This window comes from Drosophila erecta, unplaced genomic scaffold (assembly GCF_003286155.1).
Source record: "Drosophila erecta strain 14021-0224.00,06,07 unplaced genomic scaffold, DereRS2 tig00000021-arrow-pilon, whole genome shotgun sequence".
Taxonomy (NCBI): Eukaryota; Metazoa; Arthropoda; class Insecta; order Diptera; family Drosophilidae; genus Drosophila; species Drosophila erecta.
This window is the reverse complement of record NW_020825198.1, coordinates 3,641,448-3,667,355: the sequence shown is the minus strand read 5'-3', so window position 1 is coordinate 3,667,355 and position 25,908 is coordinate 3,641,448. Positions and strand designations below refer to the sequence as shown.

The 25,908-nt window shown below is 41.7% G+C and overlaps 1 protein-coding gene across 1 annotated transcript; it reads right to left on the bottom strand.

Annotated features, from left to right (window-relative positions):
* Positions 1-203: 203 nt before the first annotated feature.
* Positions 204-25,019, bottom strand: LOC6543945. Its single transcript, XM_001971366.3, has 7 exons — positions 24,219-25,019; positions 18,223-19,698; positions 2,987-3,105; positions 2,787-2,924; positions 1,919-2,516; positions 910-1,850; positions 204-849 (listed from the first exon to the last, which is right to left on the bottom strand). The coding sequence occupies exons 2-7, from the start codon at positions 19,391-19,393 to the stop codon at positions 583-585; spliced, it is 3,234 nt and encodes a 1,077-aa protein (XP_001971402.3). The 5' UTR covers positions 19,394-19,698; positions 24,219-25,019; the 3' UTR covers positions 204-582.
* Positions 25,020-25,908: the final 889 nt, after the last annotated feature.

Here is a 25,908-nt window from a genome sequence, read left to right as displayed (position 1 = left end):
TAATGGTCAAAAATTTGTGTACTTGTATGTTGTTTGTAGAAACCATGAGTTTTGCTTGCTTAGAGATTTTGTATATTTTTAATTTCTTGTTTATTTCCTTTCCTTTGCTCCTTTTGCTATGGCAAACGTATTTTCAAGATCTGTGGAATGTGGTTGTAGTCGACATAGGGATATTAAGTTAGCATTTATGGATATTTGGGCATGGGTTTGAGCCAAAAGCATGTTTTGATTGTTTCACTGGTATTTCTCCTCTGGGCTTTCTCATCTTTTCGTTTGGTTTTAAACAAATATCTCTGGTTTGCTCTCTAGTTGCTTACACACATTTACAATACACATTACACACTGAAAGTTATGGTTAGAGCTAAGGATTATGTTGCTGATCTAGTGATAATTTTGGTTCTGCTAAGGTTGCTTCGCTTTCGGTTTTGGCCCCTAGGATTAACACGTAACGTTCGATTACAAACGAAATGGCTTAGACACAGAATTTACAAAAGAGTGTTTCCTCGCAGATATCTGACTTTTAATTTCTCTCTATATTCTTGTATTATCGGCCCACTAAAAGCCGATGATCATCTAGGCGGCTTAGAGGAGCAGTTCCTCGTCCGTGTGCGGCTCACTTCCGGTCTCCGCAAACAGGCAGCACTCATCGGAACCGGAAGAAGCGGCCTCCTGCTCCTCACAATCGAGATCGAGGTGGTGTGCCTGCTGCGGCGACTGCGGCGCCTGCTGGTGGTGGTTCATTGGGTGGTGCGCCGGCTGCTGTGGGTGGCTCAGGTCGTGCAGCCAGTCGAGTGTCTTGTCGATGGCACGCAACCGCTTCTCCAGCGAGGTGGTGGCCAGAATGTCCACCTGATAAGGTTGAAATTGTGATTAAAAGATTCGTAAAAATATGTAAGCCACTCAACGCACCTTTAGTTGCTGGGAGAGGGGCAGCAGGGCTATGATCCACCACGCCCACGCCGGTCCATCGCTGATCAGCTCCCAGTTTGGCTCCAGTGGCGGCATCTGGCCAAAGCTCTGCAAGATCTCGTGCTTCTGCTCAGTGCTCAGGCTATCGAACCATCCGCTGGCCTTGGCCAGGACCACGCCCTGCATTCCAGCCAGGATCTTCACCTGCTCGTCGGCAATCGGCTCATCGCAGATGTACTCCACCTTGGCCGTTTCATAGCCATCCTTCTCGTTGCGCGCCAGTATCTTGAATCGCTTGCAACCGATGGTGCTCAGAATGGAGCAGCCATCGCCCAGCTGAACGCAGTCCCGGATGTCCAGGATGGTGCCCACGTCGTAGTAGCGCGACTTTCCGCCATTCGGCTGCACAATGCCAAATGTCTTGTCGCCGGACTCAACGGCTCTACGAACCATTAGCCGGTATCTGGGCTCGCAGACGAACAGGGGACATGGAACGGCAGGAAAGGCTGCGGTGCAGATGAACACTGGCACCGAGGGCTCCTGGTCAATCTCCTGGCGGAATCGCGCCTCGTAGTGGTCTGGAATGAATCGTTTCATTGCGGCTTCTAGGAACTTTGTCACCGGCCGCTTGCCCAGCGCAAATGGAACTGGCGAGGATGAGCCCGGATGCAGGTGGATCTGATTCAAATTCGGATGCTGACTGGCACTGGCACTGGCACTGGCATTGACATTGAACTCCACAAGTGGTGACATGCACAATGGACACGGGGAGTTGTAATCCATGCAACGATCCAAGCATACCAGGCAGTACGTGTGTCCGCACGGCGTCACCACCGGCTTCCAAAGAGTCCGGCTGCACACCACGCAGTCGAAGTCACTGGCATCGATCAGTTGCCCGGCCACCGAGCTCATCGCCAGCGATGGAGCCGATTTGTCCAGTTCTGCAGAGGGAAATGAGTCATCAGTTAATCGTACTAACATTATAACAATTATATCGCAATTGACTCACTTTTCAGTCGCTGCAGTTCCTGCTGCGTGCGATCCAATACACCGGCGAATAGTCGACTACACCGCTGACTCTCGCCAGCCGCCTGCGCCGGATCCACATCCTCCTCCTCGAGGTCCTTGCCACCCAGCGGCTCCATGGCCACCGACCATTTCCGCTTGCAGTGCTTCCGGTTCGCATGGCGACGGGGCTGCAGATCGAACTGCTTCTGCTCGAAGACGTGCCGCTGATGGCGATGGTGATCCATGAAGTCCAGGGCACTGGGGAACAGGAAGTCGCCATCCAAATGCAGGGAGCCCGGCTCCCCGCCGTCCACCTCCACTTCCACCTCCTCCTCCATGTCATCGCCAGCCATTATGTAGTTGTCATAGTGGCCGAACTCATCCTCCACATCGTCCAAGTGGACATGGTGATGGTGGTGGTGGAGATGATGGTGGTGGTGGTGCTGCTGTTTCCTGCGCCTTCGCACCTGCTCCCAAAGTAGAGGATACGGCGCCCGCGAGGTGCCAAAGTTGCGGTGCTGCTGCTGGAAAACTGGTGGCGTTGCGCCACTCAGCGAGCTGCGATTCTTCGGCAGTTGGGCCAGGAGACGTTGGAGAATCTGCGTTTGAAGAATTGGTCAGTTAGGTCTTCAACATTCAAATAGATATCTACAAATTCTGCTATCTGTGTTAAGGTAGTGACTTTCGATTTAACTGATTTGTATGGTTGTAATTATGTTTCCTTTCGTATTTTCAAAAGCAAATGCAATTTTAATGACGTCTAGACATTAACAAAAATAGTGCAGACAATAAATTTCTTCAAACTAGAACATCAAATTGTTATTACAACCATATGCTGCATTAGTTTGCACTAATCTCGTGGGTTTTACCTTGGCGAGATCATGTTGAAATATTTCCGAGTTGCTGAGATTGGTTTTCTTATCAAGGCAAATGGCCAAAAAGCCGTTGTACAAAGCCTCCTCCAATCGGCCAAGACCGCTCAAAGCCAAAGCCCGCAAGTAGTGGGCCTGAAAAGTGCCATAAAATTCATAAATATACATTCTGCAAGTGCATTTCATTTCTAACTCACCTTGGGCGAAGTGCAGCGAGTTCTCAGTGCATTCTCGATGTCCGCTAGAGAACTTTGATAATGGCTCAGTTTGAGAAGAACTTCGGCACGCAGGCAGAGACTCTTGAAATTTGCTGGCGCTAGAAAAATATTCAAACAAAAAGGTAAACATATTAATTGATTTTTACTGCGACAAGTAGGCGTTGTAAATCACGTAGATTCCCACATGAATGTCAATTGAAATGAAACTCAAATGAAATGTCAAAACTTGGCAACTCGAAACAGTTCGGCGTGCAGCCAAGGCAATTACGTCTGCCGATATTTAAGATATATATAGATAAATGTAACGACATGGACGTGTAAGCACAGTCTATAAGGTGTGGGATTGGGCAAATGTTCAACACGCGTCAACTATGTTTTCCGCATCTGCATTTGCACTTCAAAATGTTTTTCCGTTTCACGTGGACATTAATTTTGACAGCTGCTGAAATTCACCTAAAGTCTTTTGTTTATTTGCAATATTTATATAATAGACAAACAGAACAAAATTGCTTTACAATCTAATGTATGACAATCTTTATTATTTATTTACAATCAAATGCGCGAACTTCGACCATCGGCAAATGCAATGTGAAAGTGAAATCAAGGTAAGCAGCAACAGCAGAGTGCGAAGCACCTAGAATAGAAAGTCATTGCTGTGCCTAGGTCATGCATTTTCCACCCACCCCCTCTGCACCACCCTATGCGCACCACCCCCTCAGCAACACAGTTCTATCACCCGCACTACGTCACGTAGGCCACTTGTAGACAATGTTGCCAGCAACACTGCCAGCAACATTGCGGCGCGCTAAGAGAGCCAACGAGAATTTCGGCCTCTCTTCGGCTGTTAGGCTTTTCTCTTGCAAGTGTACTCTTGCACTGTTAGGTCGCAAGAGTTTTTAATATTTATGTTAAAAAGACGCGCGCAGCTGCTGTTAAGCAGAAAACGCGATTATGTAGCCTAACATTACGCAACATAAAAAGGCGCAACATCAAAACGACAGTAGCTGCAACAACAACGATGCCTATATAATATCAAGTACGAGGCCCTATAAGCGATTTTGTTGTAATTCCAATTGTTACACAAATTACACAAAACGATTACATGCCCATGTAATGTGCGAAAAGCGCGCTCCCTTCACTCCGCCAATTTTCCAGCCGAGATATTTATTTACATTTTGCCACATTTGTCGCAACATACGATTGGCATTTTGTTGATAGATAATATTTTATAATCTAAACTTACGCAATGCAACTTTTGGATTGTATGGAATACATTCTCATTTATTTATCAAGATTTTAGCATAAATGAAATAACACCTCCGATTATCACTAAATCTTGTTGATTATGTAAATGACTTGTCAATATTTCTTGTTTACTTCGTTGCTCCATTTCGATGTTGTTTTTCGCTGGCTGTCGAATGAAGTCCGAAAATAAATACCCATGATATGGTGTTTGCCAGATAACGCTTTTGGGATTGGATTTGCGGTTAACTGTTATGTGCATGGAGGTGGCAAAACATAACGGCACCTCACTGGGCCCTGTCAGATAACGGTTGAATGTAATTTGGCTGATTATTCCTTAAACGTTTTCTGAGCCTTCGCTCTACGTGAGATAAGACAGCTTTTGGTCTTTTATCAGTAGTTAGTAATTTATCAGCTTACTTTGTAATGAATTTATGAAATTAGGCAACTAAAAGAGTTGACTATAACAGTAAATTGATTACTTTATGCAGTGTTTTATGTAGGGATTTATTTATTTATGGCTTGGCATCTCAAATATTCTGTTAACTGAGCAAAAATAACAGCTGTCCCCTCCAATGGCAAATTTTCCGACAATTCCATCTGTTTCCCATATGTTTTTCCCACTTCGAAAGTGGTTCCCCGTTTATTATGCAATAATATCATTCGATCTCCAGGGCCATCACCCCCACCTCACCCGCCCCCTTTGGCCGACGAGTCCAGAGCCATAACTATATGTATTATGCATACTAATTATATTCATTTCTACATTATATCACACTGAAGGCGGCCACGTTCTCGCTGACCGGCTACTTCCCGTTCGATCTGCGACTATGTGTGTGCGTATCCATCAGATACTTCTACTTACAACCGCAGCGAGTGGGCAAAAAAAAAAAAAATTGTATAGAAAAATACAGAAATTCAATTAAAATGCAAAGCCAAACGCTGACGGCTGGCTGGCGTTGTTGTGCTGGCTGTTAGCCGTTGTTGTTGTTATTGCCACCGCTACCAATTTGCACTTATTAGAGAATTTTACGCTCTACGCCCCCGCCGCCCACCCCGTCAGTGCCCACAACCCGAAGATAGAGCAACATCTTCCACGCGGGGCCAAGTTTCCGTTACGCTGCAGACAATTTAAGCCCAACTGTTGATAAATTGCATTTGGCTTCAGATATGACAATGCTCATATGTGTGCAATTTATATATTTTTTTGCCTACACTGGAAAAAACCACTAAATGCATCTATTCTATATATCTAAACAAAAGCAATATAACTTTTAATACTGATATATATTACAGTAAATATAGTATTTATATTTTTCGGTAGCAAAATTATTATATAAAATTATACCCTTTCAAGAAACATTACTAAGATATTAAGTTAAGAAAATTAGACTATATCACTTAATAACCACGCCATACTTTTCTCTCAGTGTGTATATTTCTTATGATATTTTTACGTGGCAGCGTGTGTCGTTTTGGCGTTTGTATGCACTCAAAATCAGATTTCGTCACGTACATTAAAAATCGTTTGCAAAATTCCCACATCAGAAAAAAAAAAAAAAACCGCAATGAATATTGAGGAGAGAGGCGAATTTTCCTTGGCGGCTGACAGACGGCATTGCCATGGATTGCATAATGAGAACAGAAATCTACGAACTTTGATTTCCGCAAAAAGACAACGTGTGAGCGATGTGACAACCTGATATAAAGACAAAGGCATTTCAGCCCGCCGATCATTTGATTTATTTATTTTTAAACGCCAAAGCAACAAAGTAGCTACAAAGAATGCATGTCCACGCTAATTTTTCAATTCAGCTGTGCTTAAAGGCAGTTAAACAATTTGCTAAAAATAAACACATTGCGTATACGCCGCATGGTCCGAGCTCTGATTGCCAAACACAAGCACCACACACACACGCACACACACACACTGGATTATTATGCAAAAGGAAACTGGAGAAATAAAGAGGGGGTAAAGACCGAAGGGATGGTGAAAACTGACCTAAATACTAAATGAACGCCCATAAAAATGCGCCAAGTGAGACGGGAAACGAGCGGCCATAAACGGGCGGCGAAAAGATGGCAAACTTTATGCGACACCCGCAGTTCCCAGCTCCAAGTTCCCAGCTCCAAGTTCCCAATTCCAAGTACCCAGTTTTCAGTTCTCGTCCAAACGAATCCAAACCGAAATTCGTTGGGAAATTGACCGTTTTTTGATGTCTATGATGGGGATAACTGGAGCGCAGCAGGCCAGACCAAAGCGAAACCCCCATTGCTAACACTCTATTCGCGCGCATAAAATATGACCATTATGCAGATGAAGCTAATTGTGCGGAGTTAAGTTTATGACCCTCGTAAAGTTCCGGCGCTCGATGTAAGAGCGAAATAAATATGCGAATTTGGGGAAAAGTCAGCAGTTAAATGGGGGAAACCCAAATGAAATCTAAAGGAAATAACCATTGTTAGGAGCAAATATTGGCTTCCTTTTAATTTACTAACATTTCCTTGAACAATCTATCTTATTTCACATCCTTGTTATATTTATTAATTTGTCAAAATTTATCGCTTATAATTTGTCTTTCGAAAATTCGAGTTATTCGACACCTTGCCAAAATTTCCTTCAGATTAGACCAATTAATTTCTATAGAAATCGCCTTGGGATTTCCTTGTTAAACTCAAATTTGTCGAGAATTGTGCATTTCTAGGCAGATATATTGCAACTAAAAGCGTCTACCATTTGCCTGCTTAATTTGCCTTTATAATTGTCTTCATGAATGAACGCTCACTTGGCCACTTTGGATGCCGTTGACGGAAACGTGAAATGCTTGAAAAGAATATGTGGCAAAATAATAATTATTCACTTTCAGGAAGTGCAGTCAGTTGCATTGTTTTTACGATTTGCATTCGCCTTTGGCTATTCGGCGTTAAGTCCGCAACTGAAATACTCGGTAAAGAATTCTATAAAATTTCATTTTTATTTATATGATTAATTTTTACGAGGCCATATGACAGACAATTGTTGTGTAAATTACTCGAATGTGCTCTTGTGCACATGTATATTTCGCCTCCATTTGTGTTATTTTCCTGAAAAACATAAGTTTCTCACTCCACACTCGTGTTCGTTGGATGAGACACACATGGCGTATGCGTTATTTTCAATGATGTTCAACCAGAGTAAGTGGAATAAACTGCAGCTTAGCATTGAATACAGCTGGCTATTTAATTTTATACTTTCGTGTGTTTGTGGATATTTAGTACGAGTGTCGTATTCAGTCTGTCGAATGTCAAACCCCCGGAAATCCTGAAAAATACTGCTGGAATTATGTTCGCAGTTTGTTCTCTGTTCTTGTTATATTTTGTTTGTTTTTCTGTTTTCTGAAACTCAACCGACTGTGAAGATTTTTGTGGCTGCTGCTGCGCGGGTTACATCTGGGAAATATCGCCATGCGTTGTCGCATAAATTTTCGGCACTGGAAACCAAGAAACAAAAAAAGAAGAAATCCAAAGCGAGCAAAAAAGATGAGTACGCAAAGATAAAATGTCAGAGTTCAGTTTGAGCCAAGGCCAAAATTGCCCAGTTGATGTTGCGTTGGTGTCACTTTTATGGAGAGCTCAAAAATTGAAAATTATAAGACATGTTTCTTGGCCGAGCAGAAGCTTTCCATTTAACGGTGATTTAACCCCATTTTTATCTGAGACGTAAATTGTTTATGTTCGTCACAAATAATAATTCAAGGTAAATCAGCGGGAGATATTCAGCGAAGTGAACTTCATTTTCAAGCGTTATATAACTTCTCCGTCGTTTACTTTTTTGCTCAACCAAGCGCAACCTTCAGGCAAATTGGAGCAAAAAAAAAAAAAACGGCTGTACGACCAAAAATTTCGAGCAAATCGCAAGCACGCAAATAAAATCAAACATAAATTTCATTCGAGCAAGACAAAACAAAAAACACATTCCCTCAATATTGTATATATTGTATACATATATTGTTTTGCAGTTTTTCTCCTGTAATGCCAAGGCATTCATGAGTTTTACGAAGCGCGCAAATAATATTTGAAAATGTTTAGCCGAAACGGCAACAACGATTTCAAAACGCTCCAATGAGCAGCAGCTCGTTCAGTGGGCTGAAGGTCAACTGGTGACCAAGATGTGGTCGTTATGGGGCCAAAAACAAGTGCGGAAGTCGCACGTTATGTGAGTCGTAAGATGTAGAGAAGTTGTCCCATACACAAAAGTATTTTATTGTATATTTATTACGCTCCTTTTCAACGTTGTTTGCTAAGTCAGCCAGCTTATGCGTTGAGGGTTGAGATAAATAATATATAAATGAAGTACAAAACGGCAGGCCGACAACTTCAAAGCCATAATTATAGATTCTTTGGGAGATAAGTTTAAGTAATTGTTAATGCCACTTCGCCCTCAATGATAAGAAAGTTTCCAAAGAAGCAAATTGCTTAAACTACATTCATCAGAGTTATGATAAAAGGAGCCCAGGAGATTTGTTTATAAAATGGTTAAATGGCTCGGTGACAACTCTTGTTGTTAGCTATGAAAACTAGGTCTTACCAAGTTTTATGACTTTGGTACCAGTTCGCTAATCACTACACCCTTTTTTCCACCCAACTGCCACCATTTTCCTGCCATATGTCTGCTCTGCTGGCCCATATGTGTCTCCCCTCCCAGATGTCGTTTGATAAATGTTCGACCACGTCCATGTCCATGTGCCCACATGCACATCCACATCCACTTCCACATTCACTGCCACATCCACATCCGTTGCCACACGCGCTTCTGACGCGCAGTTAATTGATTTCCCAGACAGAAGGGCAGGTCGTAATGGGAAAAACTCGACTCTCGGCTGACCTGACCACCTGACGCCTAAAAGCAAAGCAAAACTGCGGCTAAGCCCAAAACAGAGAGGCTGAAACCGAAAACCAAAAACCATCAAAATGCATTACATTTTGAGTTGGCTGAGTGCTGGGGGGATGGCGACAACGTATGGCAATAATCCACTTAAAAGTCATTTAGGGTGGCTAGTGAACTGAGCGAAATTGGGTACACACTTTTAAAAAATTTGAAAATAAATGTGTAAGTATTTGGTTACTACTGCACTAGTGTCAAATATAAGGTTATAAAAAATATCATTAATTGATTGATTTTATATTCAGTTACTAGCTACTTGCCTTTCAAAATTTAAGCCGACCAAATTTGCCTTTAAAATGTTGTTAATTTCCTAATTAAAATCCTCACTATGGTGATTGTTGGAAACCTTTTTAAGATTAATTCTAAAGTAGTGTTCTCTTTCTTATTTTGCAGATCTATTTACGTATATTCTCCCCTGTCCCATGCCTATTTCGGTCTGGTTTTCACTTATGTAATCACCAGAGACGCCAATCAGCCCCTAAACGCAGTTCGATAAGCGAACGGAGCTGGAAAAAATTATATCTGGCCAACGTAACCGGCTTTTTATGCAAAGCTGCCAAAAATATGAGTAAACTCATGTAAGTTTTGTGGGCCGGGGGCGGGTATTGGCCATGGCTAAAACATTGCGTGAGCCGAGACTTGTGCAATCGGCGGCAAAGTAAGAGAAGTGATGTGCGCGTCGAAAGAGTGGAAAAAGCCCACAAGCAACAGTTTTTTCGCCGTGGCCAAAAGAGGTCACCATGCGCTGGCCAAAGAGAAAGCGTAAGAGTGAGTGTCAAGCGTGGCTTTGACAGCTGCTCTTTTCGTTTTCCGCAACTTTTGGCCAGCTCGCGCTCGCTCTCTGTTGGCCACATTGGTTACCATCTGCAAAGTCGAAAAAGTATGTCAAAGTCAAATGCGCGACGCCGACGTCGACGTCACTTTTATTATGTTTGTTTGGTAAGTGGAGCTTTTTTTTCGTTATTTCTGTATTTTTTCTTTTTTTTTTTTTGTTGGTTATGTAAGGCCCAGCGGCCAACTGTTGTTGGTTACGTTGAGCTGCAGGCCCAAGATTTGCCTCAGTTTCCCCCGTTTTCTTATGTTTGTCGTGGTCGCCCTGGTCTTTTGTCTTTTTCACGCTTAGTCCGCGCCCCGCCCCTCTAACCATGCCGCCCCCAACCGCCAGAAACCCATTGTTGCTCATTTGTTTGTTGCCAATTTCAACGGTTTTCGGCTTTCGGCTTGTTGTTGCCGCGTGGAAATTAAATCGTGATTTGTAAATGCTCTCAAATTTTCGTCTCGCTTTTAATTTTTTTTGTCTTCGTCTGATGTTTTTTTTTGGTTTTCTGCTTGCCACAACAGAGGAGTTCGCAATTTTGTAATAATTTTTTTTCTTCGCTCCTATCGGCGATTAAATAATCAACGCTGTGTGGCAACTGTTACAATGGGAGGCTTTTGAAAGTTGTTTCTGGGCAATCAGTAACTATCAATATAATGTTAAAGACATATATGCATTCTACTCCATTTTTAAACAAATATATTTCAATCTTAATTAGTATTTTGTAAGTGACAGTATCAATTTATTTCGTTTAACTGTACCACTCAATAGAAATATAAATTTACTGCGCACTATATTTAGCTATAACTAAATTCCTCATTAAAATATTCCATATTTAACTTTAAAATATTCAAACTAAATTCCACATTAAAAAATCCCCTATTTAACTTAAAAATAATCCAACTAAATTCCACAGAAAATTACCAGTTATTTGGTAAACAAAGTTACCCAAGAGTTTTGTTAAAATTAGTAAAGTTCTACGATAAATTCAAGGAAGCAATAAAATTATATTACAACTGTTACATCTTGGCACATTCTTTGATTATTCTTTTGTTGTTGCCACCAGCACCTGGCTAAAACGCATTTTAACACAAAGAATGGTTAAAGCAAAAAGTTCCGCTGGCCTTTTTTCCTCACTTTTTCGGACGAAAACTTTTATTCAGCAAGAACTAAGAAAAAATGGGAGGGTGCAAAAACATTTTAGTTTCAGTCAGGCTTGTTAATAAAATAAAAACAAGCTCCAAGTGCTCCTGACAGTCTGACCCAAATAGCCAAATTGAATGCTAACCGTGTTGCCAAAGTAGAAAAGTTTGCGATTTATCATTTAGTGTTAACAGCTTTCGCTGCTTAAAAGCCATACTAATTGAAATCCCTTTTTGCGGGTTAATCAAATCCAAAACAATTATGTCATCGCAGTGAACTTTGCTTTTATAATTCCATTCTGTCTTCGTTCCATCAATTAGGCAACACTCCCCTTAACTCGATGGCAGTGTTGGCCAGTAATTGTTGCATAATGGCACTGGGAAAAATAAGCCTTCCCCTTGTATAACTTTTAGCTAAAAGGGGCTATAAAAATCGCCCCTTAAAATGCTTCAATAACAATCAAACCGGATTTCAAATCGCTGTTTTATAAAGCAAATTACGTGATATGTTAGGAGCTAAGGTCGAATTTGTTTTCTATCATTAGTTTGTTGGTGTCAACATTTAAAAGAAAAGCCTGTGTGTATCTATTCTAAATATATATAAATTATTGTGTCACCTAATTCTCCTGCAAACACCTCTCTAATTTACTTAAACTTGTTGCACCTGATGTTATATTTTAGTGGATTTCAAAGATAATACATAAATAAGTAATAAATAGTATTTGTTGTAAATATTGCTCATATAGTGATTTCCATCTAATAGTCGTTAATAATCTTGGAAAATCTCTGTGTAGCTGAGTTGTCTTTTGAAGCATACACGCCCCGTGGAAATTGCTTTGTGGATTTTATTCGCTGTGCGGAAAATGTCAGGCTGATGTAATTTTCAATAGATTGATTAGGATAAAAAGGTTAAGGGTGTGAGGGCTGGATTGGCTGTTGCGATTGTACTTGCAGCTTGGGGCAACAGTTTACCGTGGAATCAAATCAAATGGAATGAGGTGGAATGATGGCGATCTCTGGGCGCCCGTGTCTATTACTCAATAGTCTAACAAATTATTGCTAGCAGTTTTGCAGTTTGCTGATTGCTGATTGTGGGCAGCTATTGTTGTTGTGGCAATTGTTGCTATTCCTGCTGCTGCTGCTGTTGTTGTTGTTGGGCAATGCGATAAAGTGCAACACGAGCGACAACAGCAGCAACAACTTTGCCTACGTTCTATGACATAACTGTAATTCAAACGAGTCAGAGAGCAGCCACGGCAGCCGAAAGAGACGGCATGCAGGCCATTAGAAAGAGAGGGCCCGATAGGCAGCTTGTATAAGTGAGCGGGCGACTTACTTTTGATTTTGCTATGGCTATATAGCGATAGAGCTATAGCTTTTGCAATTGCAGCGGTAGTCAATTGAGTAATCTGCCAGTTGATTTGTTGCTGCTGCTGCTGCTGGCCGCTCGCAAATGTTGAAAGTGAATTTTGCGAATCGTAATTCACAGTTTACAATAGAATATTACTTAATAGACAATCTGGCCGAAGCGTTTTGCGTTGTTTTTATGACTCACGCTTGCGCTTTTTTTTTTTTTTTGTCTTGTCGCAATTGCAGTTGGCCTCATTATGCAATTACGGCAGCAAGAAACAAACGAAACGAGCGACAGGAGCAACACATTTTTTGTATATAATTTTTGTGTTACCTATTTTTTTTTTTTTTTTGCATAAGTATTTTATCTTGCTGGCGGAGTGAGAGGGCGCATAGCTCAATTAGGAAAATGTCTCAATGTTATTTTTCCTTGCTACCAAGCTCGTGAGCTGATTATTACGTCAGTCAGCTTGTTTTGACAGAATTTGTGGGTGCAGAGCTGGGAAAATGTGAGAAGTGGAAAAGCCTGGCTTGCACTCAAGTTTTCCTTACTGTGTTGCGCCTTTTATGGTGTGGCACTATTATGAAACACTGAATAATTGATAAAGCTATTCAATGCAGTAATTCACATGCGGTTATAAAAGAGAATATTTTTCTTTATTCCCAACAGAACCAGAATTCGCAAGTGTCAAGTGTCATTGGAATGGATGTGCATGTCAGCATTTCGTTGTAAACTAAATAGCAGGAAATATGTTTACGTTATTACCGTTACGTCACACACTCATCGCAAGTCGCGGCATTAAAATAATATTTTTGTCGCAATTAGGTAACTGTATGAGACATTTGAGCTGAGACAATTTGAACTGGTTTTTAAATAATTATATATGTTTGTCGAGTACTGAAAGCACCTTTAGTAAACAACTGAAAATAATCAGTTAACTGACGTACTCCACACAGAACTTTCTGCAGTTGGTTAACCAGACAATCACCGATACACATATGTATCTCACTTGGTTAACCTCGCCCACACCTAAAAACTGGTTCTGACTTCAAAAAGAACCCACATAGAACACCACCCACTCCGCACCCATGGGTGAACTGAATTCCAGAAGTAAATACCCAAAACTTAACTTGAAATGGGAAAAGTTTGCATTTACTCGACCCGAACATTTTCAGGCCCACAGCAAATGAATATTTGAGGCGAAGGCACAAACAATTCCTTTCGGGTTAGAATTCTCATTTGAAAGTCTTGTAAATTCTTTTTTCTTTGTTTTCTTGATTCTAGTTTTTTTCCTTAGCCATTGCTAGCTAGTGAAATGTGCGATGGCATTTGAGAAATGTGCGCCAAACTTGTCGAAGGGTTGAGGGTAGGGGGTATGTGAGGCAATGGGCATGCCAAAAAGTATCTATCAGATACGTAGATACGTGCACACGGGGAATGCCGGCTATGCAACGCATGGCGTCTGTGAAATACGAATTTATTGGGGCGGGGGTGGAGAAAGCACACACGGAATGAAATAAATCAAATCGCACATACCCAATAATATGGCTAAAAGAAAGCACAAATCTGCGATAGAAATTAACACAATCATTTTGCACGACTACATTCTAAGGCAAATCTGTATCTGTATCTGTATCTTTATCTGTATTTGTATCTGTATATGTGACGGCCATTGGCAACTGGCTTTCTCAAGGCCAGTCGAATTTTGTGGTCGTTAAACTCTCTCCCACTTTCTTGCCTACCCCGCTTGCCCTTCCCCTTGGCTCTTTGTTCACTTTCACGGAAAGAACTCAACGACCTCAAAGTGCGCAATAAATTTTTGGCTGCCTGCATTTTGACTACACAAAAAGAAATATTGTTAGGTGAAAGTCAATAAATAAATCAAAAAATAAAGTTTCTATTATAATCAGTATTTTTAACTTGCATGGGCGGGCGTAAGTCTTTAAAAGGAATTCATTTCGTGGCATTAAACATCTGACCATATACTACGGTCTGATTTCTTGCCGTGCACACAAAGAATCAGGCGCACTGTTTCCAGCTCTTGTTTGGCTAATTAAAAAATGTTAGCTACCACGAGCAAAAAGGCAGGGCAGAATCAAAAGCACAGTCAAAAATGAAATGGCTAGAAACAAATGTTAATGAGTGCAGTCACTCTGAATAATTGCAAAACGCGAGTCGACTGCAGAGACTTTGGATTTTATTTTAAAAATAGAAGAATGACGACAATGAAGGCAGCAAATGCTTTATGGCACGAGTACTCAAGCTCAGTGGAAAACAAAGCTAACAAGATCAAGGTGCTCTTCAAACAATAACCACAAATCGAGTGTATATAAATATCTGTATATAGTATTATGGGCTGGCTTTATCAGGTGCATTGGGTGAGCGATAAGCGTCACGTCTTAATCACATGAATGGATATATTATTCACACGATTTCGTTTTGCCTCCAGTCTGATTGTCTCGGGCTCAGGAAAGTGTGTTGGAGTTCAGGGTCACGCCCTTGATGGAAATTGAAAATAGGCTGAGAAAGTGCAGTTCTTATCATCAAAACAACAATGACATTTTTTCATGCTGATAACTACGCGGTTTATAAAAAAGTCTGTAAAATCAGTGTTGCTGCAACGCACAGATAAAAAGGCTTTTACTTTTTGTATTGCATGATTAGGTCCGACTTACATATTACAATTATAAAACGTTTTCTGTCTGATTGTTAGTAAATGGGAAAATATTTATATATAAACTTACAACTTATCTTAAAAACCTACAAATAACGTAGTATCTTTTAAGCGCCCAGCACGTTTTACATGTAATTATCAGTTTTCCCAGCAATCACAAATGTGTCACAAACTGAGCTCCCAGATAAGATCGCATTCCGAAGAATAAGAATTGCTGGCCAGTGAAATTCTGTGGAAGTCAATGCCTTTAGTGAGCTCTGGCTGCTAATTACCAAGAAATTAAGACTTAATAAGCCGCGTAAATTGAAAAAATTTCGCCCAGGAGTCGTTGGCACAATTCAAGTTCCACGAAGCACTAAAGAAATGATTTGAGGCCGAAAGGAAGTCCAGTCGGCCATAAAAGCTAATGGAAATCGGTGGCAACTAGGCTGAAAATGCCACGTGTCGTAGAAAAATAACGAAATTAATTGCATGCTTCGTGCTAAAATTCTTTCATTCCAACAAACTCCGACTCGAAAAGGGAACATTAAATGCATTGAAGTGGTCAGTACGAAAACACGCTATATAATTATACGATCCGCATATAATGTAAGCCATATACATTTAATGCACAAACATATACGTGTATTAATGTATTAAATTAGGACCAGTCAGAGGAATAAAGCCTTGCATGACATGAAGGCATTTTCAATGCAATATTTCTAATGGAACAACACCAACCATGCTGGCCAAATATGTATTCAGGCCAAGTCCTTGCGGCTCATTTAACAACTCTTTCCACTTTCCACTCAGCCAGCTCGGTAATACGTTTTTGTTAATTATTTTCCGTGTACTTGGCGAAAAACGGCAACTCCTGATGAGGTGAACGACTACATTACCAGACTCAGGTCGTAAAAAGCCGTACGTATACATACGTAAATTAAATTGTGCATGTCTGCCTCAGGACACAAGACACAAGCTCATTTCATTTCACCAGCACATTAAAATCCTGCAAGGGGACGGGTCTGTGTGTGTCTGGGTGTCCTTCATCCTGGAGTGCTGACAGTCTGCCCTGACATCTTCATTGTCAAGTGGGGCACTTGGCTTTGTACCACACGGCGTATGTGCGATGTGTTGTAGCTTTTTGAGCTCGGATTCGATTGAAGTAAGCCCCGATGAAACGCTTTGTTTGCCAACCTAATTGCTATCGATTTGCATTTTCGGCTGAGTTCTCGCCATAGACGTGACTTGGCAGTCGGCTTATCAAAACAGAATTTGTTTCTTTCCACCGCTGCCACTGTCCCAAAAAAATAATGCCCCATTTTTATCAGCAAGAGTCAATAACTGATTACGGCGTCCGAAAGAGAAGCAATAACAAGAAAGACACAATATCAAAAGAAATAGAACAAATACACTGGTTTCATATAAATAGACCAAGAAATATTATTCGTTGTTTACGTGTCAGCTGGAACGTTGCTGCCGTTTCAATCCGACACATAGATCCCCCAAGTCCGCTCTCGATTATAATGCCTTGGGTAAACAAAGTCGTACGATGGATGCGTCAGCACACAATTTGGCTAATCACAAAAGCGCGCTGACGAAGTACCAACACCTTGATAATGGCAATTATGAAAGCAACACCGCACTTTAGGTGACCCGCCCACCTTTTTGTCCACCGCCCACGTGGCCACGAAAAGCCAACTTAATGCCCATGGAAATGACAGACATGCTGATGCATTATTTTATATCCCAGTGAAAGCGAATGGGCAGAGAGAATTTTTCGTTGGGCACAGAAAAAAAAACGTATATTCGAGTCTCCGTCTAATTTTGTTTTGCAGGCGTAAACAGAGATACTCGTATATAAAAGCGGAAAATCACCGAGCGAAACACAAACATTGATTGGTAAACACTAAATAGCTGCAATTATGTTGGCCAAGTCGAATAAATTGAAGCGTTGATAAAACCAATCGATTAGCTCTAACTTTTTGCAAATCAGAAAAAGAAAAATAAGGCCGATACTGCAAATACACAGTTCGTAAGTCAAAGAATTGTCGAAAATTATTAATTGCCAGGCAACGAAAATATCGACCACAGATCTGGTTAATTTTAGTTATTTTTCCGACTTTTCTCCCCACTTCCACCTAATTCTGTCCATCATTCCATTGTTTGCGCCCAAGAAAAACTCTTGACGAGTCAAGTGCTTCTCGTCCGGTGCCTTCTGTCTTTTGTTCACTTCGGTTCAACTTTAGGCATTTTGTTTGATGGATTTCTAAGTGCGTAAATCGTTCTGATTCTTTTTTTCTCTTTAAAAAATAGAAAATACTATTTTCGTTAAAAGACTGCGGGGTGCAAGAACAAAATTGTCTCTGGGAAAAACGGAGGTGATTAATTAGCTGTTCTTAGTTTCAAAATTTCTCTCGTGAGTTCCCTCCAAGTGAAGGGGAAAATCCTCTTGAGCTCAAGTGACTGACTCAGCGCCTTAATAATTCATTTAAAAAAAAAGAAAAGCGCCGTGATTTCTGGGTATATCATTTCGAGTGCGAAAAGAGTTGAGCTGGCGCGTTGAGCGCGTGCCACGGTGCGCGTATCCATCAGATACAGTTTGTGCCGCTCGCACCGCCTTCTGTCAAGGTTTATTTACTTTGAATTTGCTCAATAAATATTTGATAATTGGGTCCTTGGCCTGCCTTGGGCCAGTGCCATTTGTCGCGCTAAGCACACACAATTAGAGTAACAAGTTGACATTTGTGGGGAGCAAAGTTTCTTGGCTATAATGGTGGAAAATACGCATACGCCGCATGGGTCCACTGAATTAAGTGTGGGCGGTGCTCCTGTGCGATACTTGTTGCGCCACAAATACGTTCATTCCATTCGCCTGACGTCAGCAAATGGAGTCTATTGAGCCATGCCATTTTTTGGCCCGGCCCTTTATTGATTTTTCAATTCCTCCCCCCATTGCAGTCGAATCGAAAAGGACTGCTGCTCCACAGAGAGAAATTCTAAGGCAAATGTTGGGTTCTGGGTGCACAAGAAAAAGAAGGATTTGATTCTCCCCAATATACCAAGTGCTTAATATTGGAACTCACCTTTTTCCAAGCTGGCATTGCAGAACTTGAGGGCGTCGTCGAGCAGATTGAGGTGCATGCAACTGCTGGCCTTCTCGCTGATCTTCTTGGCCTGCAGATCGGGACCCCACCACTTCTCCACCAGTCTGCGCACCAGGACGTCCGGCATGAACTTCATGGCGTTGGAGCCACTGCCTCCACCATGTGCCGGGGGATAGGCACTCAGGCCCAGGGCAGCTGCCGCCGAAGTGGACGCCATGGTGGTGGTGGCCGTGGCCGTTGTGGAAGCCACTGTGGTGGTGGTCACTGTCATGGGTGGTGCGGCCAGACGATGGACGCTGGACGCCAGCTGGACGCCATAGCCCACGGGGAAGCTGATCAGGCTGAGGTTCGCATTGTGGTTGGTGGGTGCTGTGAAGAGGCTGGTTGCCGCGCCACTCGCGGTGGTTGTGGTCAGAGCGCAGACTGGAGGTACTGGCGAGGATGCCTGGATGCGTGGGAAGCGCACCTGGCAGATGTTGCACTGCGTGATCGTCTCGCAGCACTGCCGGCAAAAGGTGTGGCCACAATTGGTGGTCACCGGACAGCGCAGGATATCGCCGCACAGCGGACACATCAGCGGATCGAAGTCCTCCAACTCTTGCAGCGGACTCGGTACGCGTAGTTCTCGCGTGGGTGAGTGCAGATCCAGGGGGCTGCCATCGGCTGCATCCATAGATTCACCCACGTCGCGCAGGAAGTCACCTGGCTCCGCCTGGTTTTGTTTGCCCGGATGGTGGTATCTGGACCAGGGCATCATGTCCACTCTATCCGATATTCTGGGGCTCTTCACTCCCGCGGACGTTGGTGTGGGCGTTGGCATGGGTGTAGGCGTGGCAATGCCGCCCATTTGCCGGATGTGCGTGGTCAGTGCACTGGCCAGTGTATTGAGTTTGTCGAGCGGAACATGGCCATCAAACTGGCTGCTGGCTATCAACTCGTAGACATCGAAGGCTTGGGGCAGACTGCCCACCTTGGCGAAGGATTCGGCGAGCAGATAGTGCAGCGAGTTCTGGCCGTCGTTGTGGGGCAGGTAACACTGTATCGGGCTGCTGGGTGGCATGTGGTGACCTTGATCCTGCTGCTCCTGCTGGCGGAGCAACTTCATCGCCCGCAGCGAGGGCTTCATGCAATAGCCCTGCGACAGAGGCATCACTGTATACTCGTAGATGGCTATATCCGATCGTATTCGGCGCGATTTGTGATTTAATATTTATTTATTTTCGTAGCTGCCTGCAGTCACGTATGCAACAGTTGGGTTAATCTATCTGGCAGATACAATATCTATATCCCTCATCACGGCACTACACTTCACTTTCGTTCACTTCTTGATTTATTGAATTTAATTGATGTATGTATTTAGCCACTTCATTTGCCATCAATTAATCTTTTGCGTGCTCTGCTTTTGGCCGTTTTAGTTGAACTGAAGAAGAAGTTTTGACAACAGCAGCAAGGCATCTGAAAAACACACAGAGAACAAAGAGAATATGAGTCGGATTTTGATTTCGATTCCGGGAGAAATATATGTGCATATATATGTATGCGAGAGAGATAAAGAGAGAATGTGAAGTAAGCGGAACAAGAAGAAGATAGGGGTTTTACGTAACGCTCGAAAAAAAAGAATAAATAGCAGGCAAAGAAATGAAATGACTGATTCTCGGAGGCAGCTTTTGATTCTGTTTTATAATTCCCAGCCGACACAGACACACACACACACACACGGGCACACACACACACAATGAAATCAAAGAGAGAACCCTCTCTCTCGCGCTCTTTTATTACTGGGTGGCCCAGGAAGAAGAGGAAGAAGAACTACTGTATCTATTACTTAACCACTGGAGAATGCCAGAGATATCACGCACTCGAAATGCATTTCCCACATCACCAGGCCCAAAAAGCGATGACGTGACGCTCGGCACCTTAGCACAGAGCTAATTATTAAGGCACAGTTCTTATATAAAGTAGCTGTAGAGTTCAATGAACTTTCGCAAGTGCCCCCTGGAAGCCGTAGAAAGCCAAACTAAATCCATTAAATCGCAGCAAGTAAATTACTATATAATTGCCGTTAAGGTAGGGCATAGAATAGAATCGCAACCAGGCGGCGGCACATGCTATTACATAATATTATGAAAATTAACACTGAATCACATAGAGCGAACTGACGCGGACGCTGGCCAAAGTAACGAAATCAAAATCATCGGCACACAGATACTTTTTATACCAATACTTGCGCACGTGTACCTGCTCTTAGGCGTTCTCTCTTACGTTCTTCTCTTTTCGAGAACCATTGCTGCGTGAGCATGTGTTTGTGAGAGACGAATACGAAATTCCCGAGAGAGAAGCTCATTAAAGAGAGTGTGTTTTTGTTTTTGTCTGGTTTTTGGCTTGTTTCGGTTTTATTTTATTTTTGATTGTGCGCACGTTTTGCTGTTGACGTCGTTCGTATTGTATCTTTAAGATAAACAATGCCGGCATAACACACGGATACAGATACAGCGCACACTTACACCTGCAAATTTCGGTTTGCCTTCGCATTCTGGTTTTGTTATGTAAACAATTTTTTGGTTTGTCGTCCGCCCGGCATCAAGATCGCTATTCCTTCTCTTGCTATTTTTTTCTATTTTTTTCTTTCGCCTATAATTTGTTTACATTTGCAAAGGCAATCAAAAGTGTGCCAAAATAAAATGAAACTACAAAGCTGCGTGCAAATGAAATTTTTAGTTTTTCTTCATTGGCAGCGATGAAAAAACGCAGACAGAAACACGCGCAAAATCATTTTTATATCAGGCGATTTCTGCTTTTGCATAAATCCCGTTGTTAAGTAATGCTGAAATATCTTATAAGTTGGTAGTTAGCCAAGAAAATGAATTTATCAAGGGTGTGTTTATATGCCTGCAGATATACGATCTACATGAGACTTTCTGATCGAGTCGGCGACCCAAAAAAAATAATGAAAATGAAACACGCATGTTATATTCGGAATAGAATTTCGGCTGCAGGTTACATAAGATCTGGGTATTTTCCCCTTTTTTTGGTTGAAGTTTATAGGTTATAGGTAACAGAAAATAAGAGCTACCAATGGCTAAGATGTTAAAGTTTAAATAAGTCGCTATCATGCAACCCAATTATATGGAAATTATATCTTCTGCCTTAAGTCCACACTTTCAGATAAGTTTGTACTTGGAATTGAAGAATGAACAACCTAGAAATTTCCCTTTCGAAAGCTGATATTCTAGCACTCGAGAGAATCCACTTTCAGATCATTTTCAGCAGAACAGCGCAATCTCCACCTTGGAACTGAATGGAAACCATATAAGCAGTATATAAAGTAGAGAGGTGACGAACGAGATTGAGATAGGGAGCTCCAGCTTTTATATCAGCTGGCATTGTGAAACATTGTAAGCGTATTGGGCAAGGGAAAAGTTGGCAAACAAGCCATTAGGCACTCGATTCCAATTGTTCCTGTTGTCGTTCGGCTTTGCGTAAGTAAAAATTATGTATACGCCTCATATAACTGCACGTGCATCCCGCTGCAATCGTGGTTGCAGTTCCGTGTACGTAAAGTCGTATTGCACAATCCGCATCCGATAAATGTTCCTAAGCGAAGTGCAAATATATGGAGCCCGGTTACCTGAACACGCCCTCAGGGCAATAGCTTGTAGATTGCTTTATTTTTCACAGTATTATGCAATGCCAATCGCAGATACAAACAGCAAACTGCATTTCTATCACCGTTGTCCGTCGTCAGTCAGACAAAATGGCAGCGTTGACATGTAATATGTGTATATAGCTACATTTACAACGGCCTTTCTCAGTATTCTAAGTCAACTAAATGCAGACATTGTTTGCCTTAAGTACGATAAGTGATTGTAGGCGAGCGCTGATTGAAGTCGATAAAGGAACTTACAGCAACGAGTGTGATAAACCCATTGAGCGATAGTTGAAATAATTGCTATTTGCTTGGTTGTAAAAAACTGATTGAAAACGACAGTTGTTCTGTGTCCCCTATGAAATGAGTCAACAACATTTACCAAATACGATATGAGCCACAGCTCAGCTATGAAAATTCCAACAAAGTTGTTCAAGTCTCTTGCTAATGTCCGAAAAACCCCAGAAGTTCTGATAGAGTTCTTTAATCGTCACGTAAGCCCATAAATTGCATAACCAAGTGCGCTATAAACTGATTATGCTCCGATGGTAATTTTCGTCGTAATTATGAAATCATGCTCGAAGTTATGAAATCACACATGTTTTCATTGCCTTAATGGTGGCGTTTATTCGGTCTTGTACATTTTGATTTCTTCTTTGATATTTGTTTTATTGGTTTCCCATTTGTTTTGCCGTTTTTTGCTTGGCTCACACGTTTTATGACATTGTATTTGAACGGACGACAATGACGACGGCGATAAACGCTCATATAAATAGCTCAAAATAACTACAAAAGAAACTGGGCTGAAGAATTTATTGAGGCAAGCCAATTAGCAACTAAAATTTATACATAGTAGTTTGTGATTTTTCAGTATTCAGTTTTCAGTTTTCAGTTTTTTCAATTTTCAGTTTTGATTTCACGCCGATTACACAAGAACCCACTCATTCGCTGACTAATTGGCCCAGTCCCTTTGGGCCTTACATAAGTTCGGTGTTGGGTTTGACTTTGTTTATATAACAGCGATCCAGCTGTTTTGAAGTCTGGCTTCCTCGATATACGACTCTGAGTCATGACGAACCTTTTCGCCCAATGACGTATGCAAATAGGTTTTTCCTGCTTTTCAGCTAACCATATTTTTCACCATTACCCTTCCCCTTATGCCCCTCTTGTCCCTCTTGTCCCTTTGACGTTTTTCGTTTTGGGCCAAGTGGGCGAACTGTGTTGTTGCGGCTTGTTCATTGGCAACAAACGTCGCATAATACTCGTAGTACGTTGCGTGTCGTAACGCTAAACGTCAACCGAGAGAGAGGGGCGTATATGGGCGAGAGGGAGAGGGATGGAGCCCAGTTTCTCGCTTTGGAAGCTGACGAATATTGGGTGGTGACCCCGACAAATTGGCGAATCTTTAGTAGATTATCGGGGATTGGAAACTGTTAACCAGAGAATTACGAAAGCGATGACAAAGCGACAGATTCGAGCAAAATAAACAGGAGTTTGTTTTTTTAGAATATTTGTCTTGCTTCAACTTTTGTCAGGCAATTTAACTACTGAAATTATGTATGCATAATTATTATGTATTACATGCCTCAACAGCTATTTTGGTTAATAAGCCAATTAACTATTTTTACTTGTTAATTATTTAGTAGTACTCAAACTACTTTATTAAAAAGTCGTGTTTTATTAAAAGTTCATGTAAAACGTCCTAACCCTTTTTTAATGAGTTTCAATGAATTATTTTTTCACTGCATTTGACGTCTTTAATTTAGCAAGTTGGTCTTCCAAAGAAAAGAAAAATTAATAGTAGGCACACCGTTTGCTTTTTGCTTATCTGAGCTAATTTATCACAAAATCGTTACGATATATTTTCCGCGGAAGTTTATCACACATTAAATATAAATGATTATCAAGTGCAGGCCGAATTCAATTGGCCACAGAACGTCAACAAAACAGCGCAGAAAAAACGCTTAGTAATGCCTTTAAAAATATGGCAACACGTAAGAGCCGCCCCCTCACTTTGCCCCCCGCTCCCCCCCCCCCCCCCCCCCCCCCCACTCGTGCAGTTGCACTTTTTGTTTTCACAATCATTGCAGATAGCAAATGAAAAACTGTTTTTCCCCGTCAAAGAGCGAAAACCTAAGAGAGAGACTTGAATGTGCCAATCTTTGAAAACGCAACTTTGTCGAGCGTTCATTCACATTGAACACACACACACACCCATGCACACGCACGCACACACAGGCATAGCATGTGGTTTGATGTCGTAACACACACAAAGAGCAGAGAAAGAGAAGCGAAAGAGAGCCAAAGAGAGCACAGCAAATGGAATTACCTGTCGCTGTTGAACCGCGCCTCCTTGTTTTTCCCCAAAAAAGGGGCGGTTTTTCGCGGGGGGTGCGGCGCGTACTGTTGCTCAAGAATCACACACACAGACACTCACACACAAGCACGAAATAATCCCTCTTGCAATTTATTAAATATTTTTGTTGTATGTATTTTTGTTTGGCAAAAATTTATAGCCACACGCGTGCAAAAAAATCGAATTATTCACTCGTGTTATGTGCTTGATATTTGTTATTATTTTTTTTGTTTTGTAAGAACTTGGAACGGCGCTTGTCCGTCGGCTTTACGTAACCCCGCCGCACACACGGGTTAATTTTTTTCTTTCGCGGCAAGGGTGTGCGGCAATTTTGGGTGGGGGGGCTGCACTTGGACCCCCTTTTAATAATTTGTGACTAATTTATTTATTTCATTTATTTACACTGGGAAACACGCGAGCGTGCGAGGCGCCTTTATTTTATTTGATTTTATTTATTTCTTTGATTACGTTGGCGTTTGTTTTGTAATACGCTTACGTTACGCGACGCGACAGAGAGAGAGAGCGAACGCACTGGCCGAAAGAGACAGCGACAGCAGCAGCAACGTGTTCGAGTGTCTCGGCGATGATTTGCTTATGGGGTGCGCTCCACTTTGTTGCTTTTTATTTGCCTTTTTTTATTATTCATACGTTTCTTTTTTTGTATAATTTTTATTATTTTGCTTTTTGTATTTGTATTACGGCCTGGTTTCTTATTTCTCTGAAACTCTGCCTGCCGTCTGAACTTGCCACGGCCGCTGTTCAACAGCGAATGACTGGTGTGCAAAGCCAGTCGTTTGCTTGGAGCAAAAAATTGCGCTTCTCTTCGGGGCCGAATCTCTTACGTCGCTGTTGCGTCATCGATGTCTGCACTCTTTGGCCAGCACTTCTCTCTCTCTCTCTCTCTTTTTAAATTTTTTTTTTTTTGAATTTTTGCCGGCAAACCGTCAACTGTCAAAACAGGCGACGCCAACAAAAACGATGGGCCAGCGGGGGCGGCGCGGGGTGGGTTGGAAAACTATTGGGTGGGGGGATGGTGGGTGGTGCTAGTTTGGCAGTGGGCGTCATTTATCGTATGATGCGCATTTCCGGCGCCACTCAACAGTCTACAGCCATATAAACACCAAGCAAACATCAATAATCACAACAAATACAGTCGATCTTCTGTAACTTAAACGAAACATATGAAATGTTGTAAAGTTACTACAATGCTAAGGCTAATATTAATAGATAATAGTAGTTCTTATATTAGATTTTAGAAAATAGAAAAAAAAAACTTTTTATGAAGCTTTACTAAACTAACTAAAATTCTTAACTGATTTGCATAACAAAATATACAATTAGATTCAAATATTAATTGATTTCAATAAATAATATTGGTTTTATCTTAATAATTACAGACATATATTTAAATGTATTTTACAATTATTCAACAGGTTTAGATTTCCTATCCCGATAGAGCTCAGGGTTGTAAAAGTTCGACTGTAATCGAATATCTGCGTTTCATAAGTGTTGTGTGGCTATTACATATTGCTTTGTCATTTAACGCAAATTACGTATACGCCGCGTTGACCTCATTTGGGTTGATCAACAAATGCAGTTGTCGACAAACTTGGCTTAAATCAACCGCGTGCCTCTTTCACTACCCCTCCCAACCCCCTCCTTT

Bases quoted from the DNA above. Each gene is read 5' to 3' on its own strand.
- LOC6543945 (XM_001971366.3), bottom strand. From the start codon at position 19,393: ATGCCTCTGTCGCAGGGCTATTGCATGAAGCCCTCGCTGCGGGCGATG. The intron at 3,106-18,222 runs GTGAGTTCCAAT...ATATTTTTCTAG, and splicing joins CAATGCCAGCTTGGAAAAAG to CGCCAGCAAATTTCAAGAGT. The intron at 2,925-2,986 runs GTGAGTTAGAAA...GGCACTTTTCAG, and splicing joins CTCGCTGCACTTCGCCCAAG to GCCCACTACTTGCGGGCTTT.